The 14656-nt window shown below is 46.3% G+C and overlaps 3 protein-coding genes across 3 annotated transcripts; 2 read left to right on the top strand and 1 right to left on the bottom strand.

Annotated features, from left to right (window-relative positions):
• Positions 1-260: 260 nt before the first annotated feature.
• Positions 261-2480, bottom strand: CTRU02_215239 (uncharacterized protein; the record flags this gene model as incomplete). The annotated part of the gene is made up of 1 exon (XM_036730517.2): positions 261-2480. The coding sequence occupies one exon, from the start codon at positions 2478-2480 to the stop codon at positions 261-263; it is 2220 nt and encodes a 739-aa protein (XP_036577760.2).
• Positions 2481-4164: 1684 nt separating this feature from the next.
• Positions 4165-7083, top strand: CTRU02_215238 (WD repeat-containing protein; the record flags this gene model as incomplete). The annotated part of the gene is made up of 3 exons (XM_070206414.1): positions 4165-4200; positions 4404-5336; positions 5389-7083. The coding sequence occupies 3 exons, from the start codon at positions 4165-4167 to the stop codon at positions 7081-7083; spliced, it is 2664 nt and encodes an 887-aa protein (XP_070059905.1).
• Positions 7084-11459: 4376 nt separating this feature from the next.
• Positions 11460-12266, top strand: CTRU02_215237 (C2H2 type zinc finger protein; the record flags this gene model as incomplete). The annotated part of the gene is made up of 1 exon (XM_036730515.1): positions 11460-12266. One exon carries the CDS (start codon positions 11460-11462, stop codon positions 12264-12266), a length of 807 nt encoding a protein of 268 aa, XP_036577758.1.
• Positions 12267-14656: the final 2390 nt, after the last annotated feature.

The raw sequence follows: 14656 nt of genomic DNA, 5'->3' as shown, positions 1-14656 counted from the left end.
AGAGGAATCTAATTGATGTTTTTCTGCCTTGCACTAATGGCTCTCGCAGCAGAATAAACACTATTTTGTCGGTGATGTGCGCAATATGGTTTTGTAAATTGGAGGAAGAAAACGAGCAAAGAAGGAGAGGAGAAGAAAATAGACCACCCAATAACACATGTGCAGTACCTTGAAAACCCTACTTTCTTGACTAGTTTTCTATAGAACATACCCTTTTTCTTTTTGGACCTCATTACTAGCAAAAGAGAAAAACATCAAGTCTAGCGACACGTATTTTCCCTGCCAACATAAGCCCCAATCTCTAATTTACAATGAGACAGCACCTCATCAATCTCTGCACGAGCGTACTCGTACCCACCAGTAAATTCACGAAGTCGCACCTCGTCTCCTTTCATGTCTTCCAAACATGCCTCAAACACAACCAACTTGTCATCCGTGATCCTTTGCAGCGTCTTTCTTTCACTCCTGTTTAGTAACTCATCGCTTCTCGCTACCCACACTTCCATATCGACAAAGGCACGCGCAACTCCCAGCAGAAACGCCTGGTTCTCTTTTGGCCGCATTGACCAAGAAAGAAGTTCATAGGCAAATTCCGTCGCATGAGCCATATCAGGGGCGATGGTTTTCGTCTCGTCGTTAAGCACATCGCCTAGGCATGTCGGCTCCGGAATTTTGTGTCTACGAGCCATAGACAGGCCAAGCATGACAAGATCCAACATGTGTTGTGGGGACACCTGCTCGTCTATGCCTGCAATCCCCGAAGTGTTCATTTCGTAGCCCATTTCCGCTCGCAAAAGCTGCAGAATCAGGGAGTTGAACCTTGTGGCGGTTTGGTAGGTGTAGGCAACTGTATTCTCGAGGAGACATGGGTGAACAAACCAGAGGGCGAGGAGAGTATTCAATGAACAGTTTTTGACTTGTAGCGGCGGCCATGGAGTAAACACCGGACTGCCCTTGCTTGTACGCTGCCTTTGTGGCGGAAATGTGGGATGCGTTACAGCAACATCGTGTCTTGGTGGTGAGAATGAGTTTTCGACGGTCTCGAAGCCGCCCACCCGTGTCCAGTATGCATGAGCATCGGCGTTGTTATCCTCAGTTGGCAGAGAGTCAATCCACGCGCGAAACAGATCTGTCTCTGCGGACGTGAATGCACCAAACATCTTACCGTTCCAAGAGAGTTCTCGCAGCAACCGGCTCTTGTCGCTCCGACCACGGTAGATCCAAGGCTTGGATCTTGCCAGATCGTCGAGAAACGCCTGTCCCCAAATGTCATTGCAGCTGGATTCATTATTCACAGCCAACAAAAACCATTCCGTGATGCTCCTCTTGCCAATGCGGGCTTTGCTGCCGCAATGCATCTTTTGCGCTAGTGCTGCTTTCCGGTACAGCATTTCCGCCACTCGCTCCTCATAATCATGTACCGTTAGCTCGTCATTCAGGCTCTGGGACAGAAGGTAGCCAGCTTGGATGCGTTTCCACGCTTTTTGGTAGTCCAGGATACCTGTTCTCTTAACGATATCCATGAAATTAACAATGGTCGCTAGCGCCATGGCAGAATGGCCTGAGTCGGCATTGTCAATCGAGATGTGAAGGGTATAATAGTATGCCGAGATTCCAAATTCGGGTAACTCTCTCGTGGCCTTGAGGTCGGATCCAGACAGCGACTCAAAATGCAAATTAAATCCAAGCATTTCGGGCAGAAACTCGTTAGGAAACAAAGAAATAAGAAGTTGTCCCGCGGCTGTTCTCCAGCTTTGCTCCTGTTCCATGTCGTGCCGTGGATTAAGGAAGTCGACTGTATCAGCGTCTGGGAGATTTATGCCAACGTCCTGCAAAAGTTTCCGGTAAAGGAAGATGTGGTTCTTTTCCATCTCGGCGTCACCGAGCTCTTCGGAAAGTGTTTGCCATGTGTCCCTGGTCACGGTTCTAAGGGCGAATGGCGTCGTAATTCTGTGTACGCGGCACAGCCAAGCTCCATCAATAAGATTCAGAGGTGCTCGGCACTTCAGCCAGTCTACAGCCTCTCTGTGGGTTGTAAAGAGCTCTGGTCCAGATCCCTGTGTTCTTCTATCGCAATACGATTCAAAATCATCCAGGATGTCCTGACGTTCTGCTCGAAGGAATTCTTCTAGGGCATCCGGGTCAAATTCTTGTACACTCAAAATGTTTCGTTTATCATTTCTGTATCGTGCCATTGACAGCCCTGATTCAAGAAAAGATAACAACAGCTCCTTCGCTGCAGGTAATATTTCTGGAAAATCTTCGAGGTTCTGTAATTTGTGAAACATGTTTTTGTATTCGTTCATCCGCTTAAACTTGGCCGCTTCGAGTCTCAGCTGTCTCTTTGCCTCTGGTGTTGAACGACCCTTGACATCGCCTTTCATTGTCAAGACCATGTGCTTCCATAACAGATAAACTACCCAACATATGCCAGCAGCACCGAGGATGCTGGCATATTGGATAGATCGCGCATATTCCATAGCAGAGGAGGCTTATGTCCCAGTGTTGCGCTAGTGAGGGTAAAACGACAAAAGGCAGGTAACAAAAACGAACTGCCACAAGGGTACTTCGCGAGGACGGAGCTGTTTCCTCTCGACGCTTTACCTTCTTGCTTTTATCAAAGTAGGCAGTGACACGTAGCTCGGGATATTGCGCACACCACGGGGGCAGGGCCAGTTTGGCGCAAGTGGATCGCTAAGGATCAGGCTGAGGGACGCCCTCCCTGGTCCTTACAATCTCGCGCCTCGGTGTGGCCGCTCAAAAGTGGACAGGGACTGAAGTGTTGAGTATGAAGACCGCAAGAGAGACTCATGACATCTACTTGTGTTATTGGTCAGGCCGTGGGTTGAGTACGACAGGTACCTCTATGCATCGTATTTGACCAAGCAGTCATTTGAATTAAGTAATCCTCCGTCTCATAAGAAAAAATAGGGTGTGTGATGTTGTTCCCAGGCAATCTTTGAGCTACCACGCCATAGCAAAATCAAAGTATCCAAACTGATCTTTGAAGAAAGAACTCGACAAGACATAGCTTAAGACTCTATTAATACACCTTGATACAATTTTTCAAAAATTTGAAGACTAGAACTCATAAACCTTTCCCTTCTGTGTATTCTTTATGCAACACTTAGGACACAGAATCATGTTGTTGATCAGGGCACATGACATTGTAGAATGGCCAGGATGGATTAAGAAATGACAATGAAAAGATGAACATTTTGGACCCACTAATTTTGGCCCTAGCATGTACTTAACCTTGGGTGTTTAAAAGGTCTTTATGCGCTACTATTGGTATTCTATACGATGGGTGATTCAAGTGTAGCATGTTACAGCATCCATCCGTTAGGAACAAACATAATACACACTAGGCTGTCTACTGATGCAAGGTTTCGCACACGTTGGTGGCCCTACATCTCGGTGACACCGAATGTCGATAGCTCTCCGATCGGTGGCCCTGCATATTGGTGGCCTTGCATATTTGAGATCCTGCAGATCATTAGCCTCAGCTCCAGTAAATTACTGCCATATTGGGAATAACATGTACCCACTTACGTAAACTATAAGAGCTTAAAAATCAGTACTGTATATTTCGAGTATAGTATCGTTATTTTTTTAAGCGGATCGGAAAGCGGCTTTTCATATTCAATAAATTAGACAAATCTTACACCCACTACTAAGAATGAACATCAAATCGTAAAGACTGACTACGGCGAACGGGTGGCGTACAATTACACCAGATTTGAGATGCTTTTTACTTCGCAAATAAGGAGCGATGAGGGTCATTGCGTGGAGTGCTGGAGCATGAAGGAGCAGCATGATGAGAAGTTGAGACCATCAATAAGCCTTCATGAGATCGAGAACATTGATGGTGAGAGCACTTTCAATAGCCCCTCTTCATATTCCTCCTTGAGTAGAACCAAATACAATCAATTCACTTTAACACGGCCGCCGCCTCCCGCTTCCCATAATTCCACCCCCGGGAGTATAGCTGCACAATTTACAAATGGCGAGCTAGTGTTATCAAAGCCGAATTTGCTGGAGTTGTGTTCAAAGTATTTTGTCCTGTGCATTACATTGATCCACTATGGTGTTTTGGACTGGATGCTTTCGGGGGTTTCAAAGACACTTGAGGACCAGCGACTCATGAATAAACCCAACCGCCATATGATCGAAAGTTCTTGGTTCATCCTTCAAACAAGTGTTTGTCGGTCACTTCCCACTACAACATACTCTCCTGCAGTAATGACTCTTAAAAATCTCTCATTATCACCCTCAAAGCTCTAGTATTCACACAGCGTCTCTCTATAGCGATAACTCAAGCAGCAGTGGCCGATACTGCCTATACGACTAAAGACTGTACTCTGTCGCCGCTTGTCAAGGAGTTTCCTCATACAACCCCTCAGTTAAACCATCTGGTTAATCACGACAGTTCCGTTCTCGCCCTCGCCGTTAGCCATGACAGCATCTTTGTCGGCACTCAGGATGGCGAGATTGTTGTATGGGCACTGGGAACCTTTGAGGAAAAGTATCGAGTACAGGCGCACAAACGTAGCATCATGTGCTTGTTCCTATCAGATGATGATTCTCTTCTCTGCTCGAGCGCGACTGACCCAATCGTCAACGTCTGGGAGGCCCACATGATGACTCGTCTCTACGAGATTTACAGCCCTCACGACTCATTCGGCGACATCTTCTCCGTTGCGTACTCTTCCCAGCATGACACGATATACTTTGGCTCCCAAAACACCACAATCCAGTGGTGCTCGCTGAGGGATCCGCAGCGAATAGTGCGGCAGGATTCGTCAAGCCACCCCGATCGTCGAAATCACCGATTCTTCGACTCTCGGGGCGTAACGGGCGGCAGTATACCGCGGTCTACGGATGAGCGATATACATTGGTCCCACGAGCACAAACAGTTCTTGAAACTGACCGGAGAGCTTGCACATTTTACGCTCACTACGGCTATGTTTTCTGCATGATCTTGACACAAGGAGCTACAGATCTCGTGGAGCCTGAGGACGATGTTTTGATCTCAGGTGGTGGCGATGGAACGATTAAGGTGTGGCGACTGGGTGGGCAGGGCATTGGTCCACACGGGATGCACAATGGTCTTGAGGAACTTATGGCTCTCGGAGAAGACGATGGAGAGTCAGTCATGTCGCTTGCCATTGATGGTTCAACCCTGTGCAGCGGCAAGCTCGACGGTATTATCGAGTTTTGGGATCTGAACACCAAGCAGAAGCTTCGTGTTGTAAAGGCTCATGCGAGTGATGTCACATCATTACACATCGGTTGTGGTTACCTGTGGAGTGCCTCATATGATGGCACCGCAAGCGTTAGTCTTCTGTGATTGTTGCTATTGAGTATGGCCACTAACAAGCTTACAGAAACACAACATTGCGCACCATGATGACTACGGGCCTGGCTCATTAGAGAGTTCTGGGCATGCTTACCAACCCCTCACGCAATTCAGAGCTCATGAGGGTAAGGTTTTAGCCACAGCCATTGCGAGTTATCAGGACCACCAACTCTACATCACCGGAGCGAATGACAACAATGTGGCCGTTTGGGAGGTCAAAGATCGCCCGCTTTCTGAGCACCGTTCGTCGGAGCAGAAGGAAGACGAGATGATAGCCTCCCTTGGCGAGTTTATGTCGCATAAAACAATCTCTTCAAGCCAAGAATCTGCCCAAGATTTCCGACGAGGGGCTGGGTTTCTTTACAACTTGTTCCGCTTGCAAGGGGCCACAGTTGACATGCTCGTTACAGATAACCGACAACACCAGCCGGTTGTGTTTGCGAAGTTTAATGGTAGTCTCGGGCCGCCTGAGAAACGAAAGAGAATTCTCTTTTATGGCCATTACGACGTGGCGGCGACAATGGCAGATGACAAAACGGACATTGAAAGTGCTGATCCCTTCCAGCTTCGAGGCATGAATGGGTATCTGTACGGGAAAGGTGTGAGCACCAATAAAGGACCCATCATATCCGCCTTGTATGCTGTTAAAGATCTCATGGAGACGAAAGAGCTGTATTCAGACATTATTTTCTTGATTGCGGGCGATGAAACAACCGGTTCTCGAGGGTTTCGGGAGATTGTACAACGGAACAAGGCCAAGATTGGTCACATTGACTACATCCTCCTCAGCAATGGCTACTGGCTTGACGATAAGACCCCTTGTCTGACGTACGGTCTCCGAGGAGTTCTCCACGCCACTGTCTGCGTCTCCTCCAAAACTTACAATCTTCACTCAGGTGTCAACGGTTCGTATATAGCTACTGAACCGTGGACAGATCTAATGTTGGTCTTGTCGAATTTGAAAGGGCCGCATAACAAGATTTTGTTACCCGGTTTCTATGACGGCATTCTGCCACTCACCCGCGCCGAAGAGACTCGATATGACAAAATCACCCTCCTGCTTTCTTCAAAGAGCCGTGATGCGGCAAATCTGAAAACTTCTCTTATAGCCAACGGACAAGAACCAAGCTTGACTATTCATGATTTCAAATTGTCACGGCCCCAGAACAGCTTAGGCCGTAGCCACGCATGTGCACACATCAGCTTTGAACTAGTGCCGGGTCAAGAGGTCGACGAGGTAGCCAGAGCGCTGAAAGTTTACCTCGAAAAGAAGTTCCACACTCTGGAAAGCGACAATCAACTATCATTGCAGACTGACATCGTAAAAGAGCCTTGGTTGGGAGACCCTAGCAGTCACATATTCCAAACCCTCGAAGGTGCTGTGCTTGACGTCTGGGATTCCACTTTTGATCACCAGCTTGGAGTCGCAAATGGAGACGATCTTCGTGTTCTTGATGCTGGCAACTTTAAGCTTAACGGAGGCTATACACAAGAATTCTACAAGGGCAATGGAAACTACCGAAAATCTACAAAGCCGCTATACATTAGAGGGGATGGATCCATTGCAGCGACTCGATTTCTCGAGAAGGAGTTCAACGCTCCCGCTGCACACCTCCCTTGCGGCCAGGCGAGTGATGGAGAACACTCGGGCACTGAACGAATCAGGGTTCTTAATCTGTTCAAGAGTCGAGAGATCTTGAGCCATGTTTTCCAGAAGCTTTAAGCAATAAATTGGAGGTTCTTATAGTACAAAAAGAACGTTATTATAGCATATCGAAGACCTTTTTTCCGTTAGACTGGCTTTTTGTTTTCTTTATGCCCTGATAACTATGCGTGGTAATCAACTGGATAGCTGTTATAAAAGAACAAAGACAGGGCGGAGTTATTGAGATTTCCTTAATCAGAAAACCCCTTTCACTTCAGCTACCATTTAAACATTTTGGATGTCAAGTTTTCTATAATTACATTGCCATAAAGACATGATCAGATGCAGTTATCACACAGGCGTATACTTCCAATTCCTAGATTCTCTGACTTTCGGTCACTGCACAGTCGACCGGACTTCTCCATCCAATTTTTTGAGCCCCTTGTGCTTTCTATTATGAACAAGACTTTGGACACTGAAGCACTTTTTGAGTGGAAACTTCAGCGAAACAACCGAGTGTCTGGCTGCCGGTCACGTGAACCACTTTGGCTGCAACTTGAATCGTCATTTGATGGGACGTTGACTAGATGCCTATATCTTTTAGAGATACTATTGAAATGATGTCAATGCTCACCGAAAACGTCGAGCAAGGTGTATTCACATAAGCCATACAACGAAAAAACGTCTGCGTGTTGTCACTCTTCGCGGGGTATCGGGACACTACCCTTTCCGCTCTAGCCCTTTGTCTTTCTGTTTTAGGACTATAAGGCCCTGGTCAATGTGTTAAGCCTACGTTGTATTCGCAGTTGTTAGGTGCCTATAATGTAACTATTCATAAGGCACCATCAGCGCTGAGAGAAATCAAATTAGTGTATCAACATGGGCTTTAGATGAACATAGAGAGGAGTTGACAAGGCACCAGTAGGCAGGAAATAAGTAGGACAATAGGCACTTTATGCCAAGTCAAGAGGAGTTCATTATAAATATTAACGTAAGAACGGATCTTTAGAAGTCCAGATGGTGATTTCAGTCAGGTTGCAAAAGAGAGCCGATAACAAAGTCAAGCGCCTTATCTTAGGCGTAGAATTGGACATTGAAGAAAAAGGAAGAAACCACAGGTCGCCATCAGGTCGCCATGGGTAAAGCCACATTTTGAGTGATAAAGGTGGTTTAGAATTGGAAGAGTGATGAAGCTACTAATCTCACAATTTGAGCCTGATTAGTAATGTCTAATACTAATATCCTCGTTGAAGGTCTACAAAGGTTAGGCAGACCGTAGCAAAATCGCAAGCGTTGATCCTCCGGTTACCGGCAAAGAAAAAGAAAAACCTGACAAATAAAACCGACAAAACATGGCAAGTGATGATGGCACGTGGGAAAGGACATACGCAACGGTCGCCACCAAAGACCGTCTTCGGCGTCCACAACCAGCCGGGTCCGGTCTTGGTGTGTAGATGTCAGTGAGCTGCAATGTAGCCAAGTTGGTAGGCGGGGTACCTCTCTCGGACTCCGCATCGGCTCTATATACCGAGACATAGGTAAGCATCTTAATTGCAGGCTAGCCTCCAATTTATTCTTCTAGAGTATTAATATACAGAACCATGGGGTGTTGCATCATTCGTCCACTGAACCCGCGATTCGACTAGCGTCACAAACATATGTCTCTGGAATTTCCTTTTGATATAGTAGGGAGATCCTGAATGATTGCGTTGTGGGAGGGGTTTTCAAGGGGGTTGGTTGTCTCTGACTACTTCGCCTAAGCTGAGGCGGTTCATGTGGGCACATTGTTGCATTGTGAAAGTGTCCAAGCTCACAAGCCAAATGTATAGGCGCTTACAAAGTTCTCGGTAACTATAATTATACTAGTATATGACGCTGTTGATTCGTCAGAACCGCTTGAAACCATCGCGACGTTTACTTTATTCGTAGCAATAATAAATTTGATTCTCCACGTAGCCGGAAGAACATGGCGAAGAGGTAAATGACGTACCATCTGTCATGTATCCCTGTTGTGATGGGGTAAAAAGTGGATGAAAACCAGGACCTATGTATTGTAATCAGTCAGCAATTGATAAAATGGGTTGATGGGACAGTAAGCCGTCCTCCAGAAAGGGAAACATTTGTTCATAATGACCCAGTGGTCCCTGCGGACTTCCGGAGGCGGGCGGCGACTAACTTCCCGGTTTATGCACCTGATTGTATTCGCTCGGATATTGTCTAAAATTGGTAGTTTTCTGTGAATTTTATTTCGATGCTTTGTTTCTAACTCCCCTATTTGCTTACTTGCCTCATCCAAAACTTTCCATGGTTAGGTTTCCCGGCTAGTCTCATTGGCATCGGGTCATTTTGCTCTAGTCTTACCAACATGGAAAATCGTCCTGCTTGGCGGATCGATTTTAAGCATTTTAATTTTGCTGCAGAATCTAGGCAAAGCTTGCATGGGAAGGTGAACCCAATAAAGAGCGTGCCCGCAAGAAAAGACCAGGGTAGTGGGATTCTAGCTAGACAAGTCTCTGCTAGGGTTAAACGACCCCTGTCGCAAAGCTTCCCTCAAAGTTGTTAGGGTCTAAATACATATTTGATGGATACGCGTCTTGAATGCTGTGAACGGTTGTCTTTCCGGGAAAAACTAACGCTGTTAGTTAAAGAGGTATACACAACGCCCGTTCAACGCGCTATCCCTGCCTGTTACAGTCGAAACCCTGACGCTTGGCTTGCGTAGGCTATAACGTCTGACCACGATTTGCCTTCGTTGGCCACGAGAAGCAGGATTCTGCTTATCTATTCCCCACTCAGTCTTGAGGCTTGTTTCTCTTCCTTGTAACTAGAACCCAACTGAGTGCCACCAAACTATACCACAGCGTGTGCGGGCTTAACTAACAGATTTTGATATTAGAGTCTTGTTATACAATCACAAGTTTAAACTGTTGAGCATTTAGATACAAACAGGGTTTCAGTTATCCGTAGACTATCTTTGATTATCCGTGCCGTGTTCAACTCATCTCGACGGCTATCGGCGCAGCCGAGAGGGGACTTCCCCACAGATTCATCCAGATGGAGACGACCTATACTCTATCGGGCAGCTCGTCGCCGGTCGGTGCTGACCCCCGTCCCCCGGCAGCCAGGGTTAATAATATACTCCTTGTTAGTCTCATGGAACAATCCCATGATGGAAAATGCTTTTGATTCGCTTATTTGACGAGATATGCTGCGTTAATCGCTTTACTGAGGCAGTAACATATCTTGCCACTTTCGGACGGGCTCTCGTTCCTAACCTGGCACACTGTCGGAGCAGCGATATCCAATCACTTAATTCATCTACCCAACATCAACCTGCAAACCCAGCAGCGTCGTTTTATGTCTTTACTTCCCGTTTCACAACCAATAGGACAGCTGAGACCCTGCACGCTGGAGTTGGTAGAGGGTCGGAGACTAAGGCTTTTATGGAAGCTTCTTTTTGGGACTTCTGTCTTGCCCCGAAACCTGATGCAGTTTATATCCGCTATTTCTCTGCAAGGAATCGCATTCGGTCTCGCTACGGGAGATGATCTAAGGAGTTTCTACCGCCTCTTTCTTGCACTGCTATTTTATCACTTACAAAGCAAACAACGCCAGCACAATACAGTATATAGTAATTTGCTTCCAACTTTCCTTACTCCTAATGTGGTAGAAGTGGCTCTAACTTATCGATATTTCGTCTACCCTATTCGTGACTTCCATTCTAAAATAGCAGTACGGTAGTGAAATGGCACCATGTACCGTTCTCCACACCCCTCATTCAGCCCAACAAATGCATGGGGGTAGGGGGTGGTGTTTGCTTAGTTGAACAGGGTGCATATAGATATCTCGCTTGCTATACGCAAAACTGCAAAACTATACCTCCAGTACCGTAACCGTGCCGGCCCGGCTTGGCCATCTACTCCCCCCGATGTACAAAGTGGGCGGATAGTAAACCTCCTTATACCTTGCAAGTCGGTTTGCTAAAATATTACGTTAATTAGGTAGGAGCTATACCGTCTAGCACAATACCAGGAGAGTTGGATACTTGGAATCCTTGAATAGCCCTGTATAACTTGTTTCAGGGGTTGGTAGAGGAGGTATCCAAGACACTAAAGCAAACATCCATTTATATCAAGTCAAGCTTCTTGTTCTCCTCTGCTCGTGAGACACCCTTGCTTGGCACGTCCTTTGATTCTTGGGTTCTCCCCTTCTTTTATACCCAGATTCCTCTTTTGGCATTTATAACACACCTCAACTTCCAAGTTATTCAACCTCACACAGGTCGCAGCCGCTCCAGCAAATCATTGTGGGATCTTCAAATCACCGTTATCTCACCCATCAACATGTTCGCTCGGGGTCGGTCACCAACTTCCAACACGATAGATGAATGTGTGTATAATATAGACTATTCATCTTTGAACTGTGACTTGGCAGACGAACTGCAATGGGATCCAATGGTCCAATCAACGTCAGCGTGGCACATGTCGCAATTCGAGGATAGGAATGCAACATCGATTGGTGCTTCCAACCCTCTGGCAATACAAAACACTTCACGGCCAGTATACCAAGATGATGCTGCAGACGATGGCGAACAACATGGAAGTGGGATAATGGAAGGCTTCGACCTGCCTACTGAGGACAGTTTGTCACATCAAGACGAGCTCATGTTCTTCAATCCACATGCAGCTATGCATTTAGACTTTGCCTCAGGAAACGACTGGGAGCACCCTGCACCACCAGGCTTCTGCCTTGGGCCGGCAGTTCCCACATTACAGCCACCAGGTGACGATTCCGTCGATATGGGTCTCGTTGCATACATGCACACGGCTGCTAGCGGCTGGAATGCGCCGCAAGCTTACATCAACTCGAACGGATTGGCGCAATCCGATACCATACCTTCAGGCAGCAGCCTTGGTGTTGCAGCAAATACAAATGCCGAAGAGAGCTTCGACCCCAGTTTTGAAACTGCTCTGCGATGCCCACACCCATCCTGCTCTTCCAAACTGCTTTTCACGCGACGGTGCGATTTGTACAAGCACTATCGTCTTCACTTTCGAAAGTATTTTTGCAGGGCCCCTGGGTGCGTCATGTCGCACGAATCAGGGAACAAGGAGTCTGCGATGATAGGCTTTCCCACAATCAAGGACAGAAATCGACATGAGAAAAGTCACAATCCCTCCATTCCCTGCCCAGCATGCGGACGACTGTTTGGTCGTCACGATAACATGAGAGACCACTACCAACGACAGCACGTCAGATGAGTCATGTCTCGTTCGAGAGTAATGTCTACGGCCAGCTATTCTTTCATCTTGCGGATTATGGTTGGATTGCAGGCTAGGATTGGGCCACTAGACTAATTTTGCACAATACAAACGGGTTTCAAACAGAAAACGGGTATTCTCTTAGATTAGAGGCAAAGCATAACCTACAAGCGAACTTCAATGAACATTTTATTTTTCTAGCTATTAATCAGATAAACGGCTTAATGAATATTGCTAAAGTATCTTATGAAAAAGACAATATGATCAGAAAACGCTCTAGTCAACGGGAGAATCTTAGTTCGTATACACACAAATAAGCATAATTCTCCAGATCGTAGGTTTTACATTTTTATCGCTAGCGGAAAAAGCTACATCCAGTAGTCTCATAGCTAGTACGCCATGTAAACATGCGCCAGACCCTTGTTACATGAAACATCCCTACTCGAGAGGATATAAGTTCTCATTCCCTTAGATTTACCACGCGAGCCATTCCCTTAGATTTACCACGCGAGCCATTCCCTTAGATTTACCACGCGAGCCCGCCATATGCCGAGGCACAGGGTTGAACGCGTGCATGCCCATAGAACACTAGCGTGTGCAATTAAAACCTACTTGAGCACGCAAATGCTTGTCTTGTTCCAGACCATTTAAACCCTGGCAATGATACTAAGATGAAAGGGGACTCAGTGGCAAGTCGGTGTCGTGGTTTCAACTTCGGTTCAACCAAGTTCGATACGAGTATACAGGGTCATGATCATTCGAGCACATTTCGCGATGCTACCCTGCCACAGTAGCAGGGGCTTGATAATCCTCTTGTGACTTCCGAAGTGGACTTCTGAAAAGGACTTTGGTGTTGAGGTATTTTTCTGGGACTTTGGTAACTGTACTAAACCTTGTTGCTCCGGGGCTAAGATAAGGAGACCTGGGGAAAGTGGATACCGACCTTGTTCTAGCTCCAGACCGATAAGATTTGCTCTGCTTGCTATCGAAATCTTGCTTTGCATAAGGATCTGGATTTTGATGTAAGCTTACTGCCAAATAGTAGGTAGGTTTTCATCCCTGAAGATTCTGGAGCAGCCACAATCCTTATGAGATAAGACTATACGTACGCCTTCCGTTAGGGGACGGGTTTACGAACAGCAGAATCAGGAACACTGCTTAATGCATACCAAAATCGGAAGCGCGCCGTCATCTGTAGCAATCTCATATATTCCAACAACTACGGCCTGGCCGAGTGCTGTCGTATATGGGGCAATAGTCGCTCAGGTGCTGGTCAGGACGTTTTCTAGCCAATCGTATTGTACATAATATCGAGGTGTCTTTGCTGCCTATGCATTCACACTATTGTGGAAATACAGTACATCGTCCACCTCAAGGTACATATGTAGTAGTAAACGTAGCTAGAACAACACTGGTGTAGATGATGTACCGCTATGTATTCTTGTTATGAGGGGGGGACATGGATAAGAAAAGAGATGCGAGCCTTCTATAGTCGGGCAGCAGTCGATTGAACATGATGCTTGCGCTCCTATCGTCGATAAGATTCATAGTAAGAGGGTTTCAATCTTCTTCCATGCCTTCTTCTATGCATTGTGGCTTTCCGAAAATGAGTTTCCTTGGTTCCGTCATTCCTCCCAACGGACATGGTTCGAGGAAAGCACATTTTTTGTGAAAATTATTTAGAGTTAGGAGATTGGATTAGAAATTGACAACGTTTTCTAAAGTAACCAACAAAATTCGTGGAATTCATGTTTGTTATTTGTCTGTATGGAGCACTTGACTAGTGTATTCAGATTAGCATCCATGACTATCCCTCTAATAATTACCTCTACCTACCATGGGCTTGCTTGCTGAGGCTCAAAGATTGGGGACTGAGGCTGGCATGTATGTATCGCGAGAGTGCAGTTTGTATGATATATGAAAGAAGGGTTTTGTGGGAATGCGGTTTTGTTGGGAACTTATTAAAAGAACGTAAGGGTGTCTTGATTAGATATATATAAGTCTATCGATGCAGTTGCTTCAACCTCAGATCGTCCCAGCTGGGTACTGCACCCGTCAGCTTTATCGTCTTTTCTTCCACCATGTTGATAGATAGTTGTAGATCACGTGTCATTAAGCTCTTGCTTTCGGTCTCCGGATTTTGACCTCCGGAGTGAACCGTACGTTTCACAGAAAGTGTTACCCAACCCGAAGGGTCCAAGTGTTCATTCTGCCTCAAAGAGCATCAAATAGTAGTACTAGTCGTCATGAAGTCCATAGCTAACATGGTTTTGGCAGATTAGACGAAAAGGCACCCCTTGTAGATTCACCCACTTTTCACGCCGACCAGCATCTCGGAGAGAATCAAGCCTTGAAGGCGTGGCTTGGCTGCTTGTTCATGCCCCTTGGCA

This window comes from Colletotrichum truncatum (genome assembly GCF_014235925.2).
Source record: "Colletotrichum truncatum strain CMES1059 chromosome Unknown Contig_0014, whole genome shotgun sequence".
Taxonomy (NCBI): Eukaryota; Fungi; Ascomycota; class Sordariomycetes; order Glomerellales; family Glomerellaceae; genus Colletotrichum; species Colletotrichum truncatum.
The sequence above is the reverse complement of the archived record's forward strand: the minus strand, read 5'-3'. Positions and strand labels throughout refer to the sequence as shown.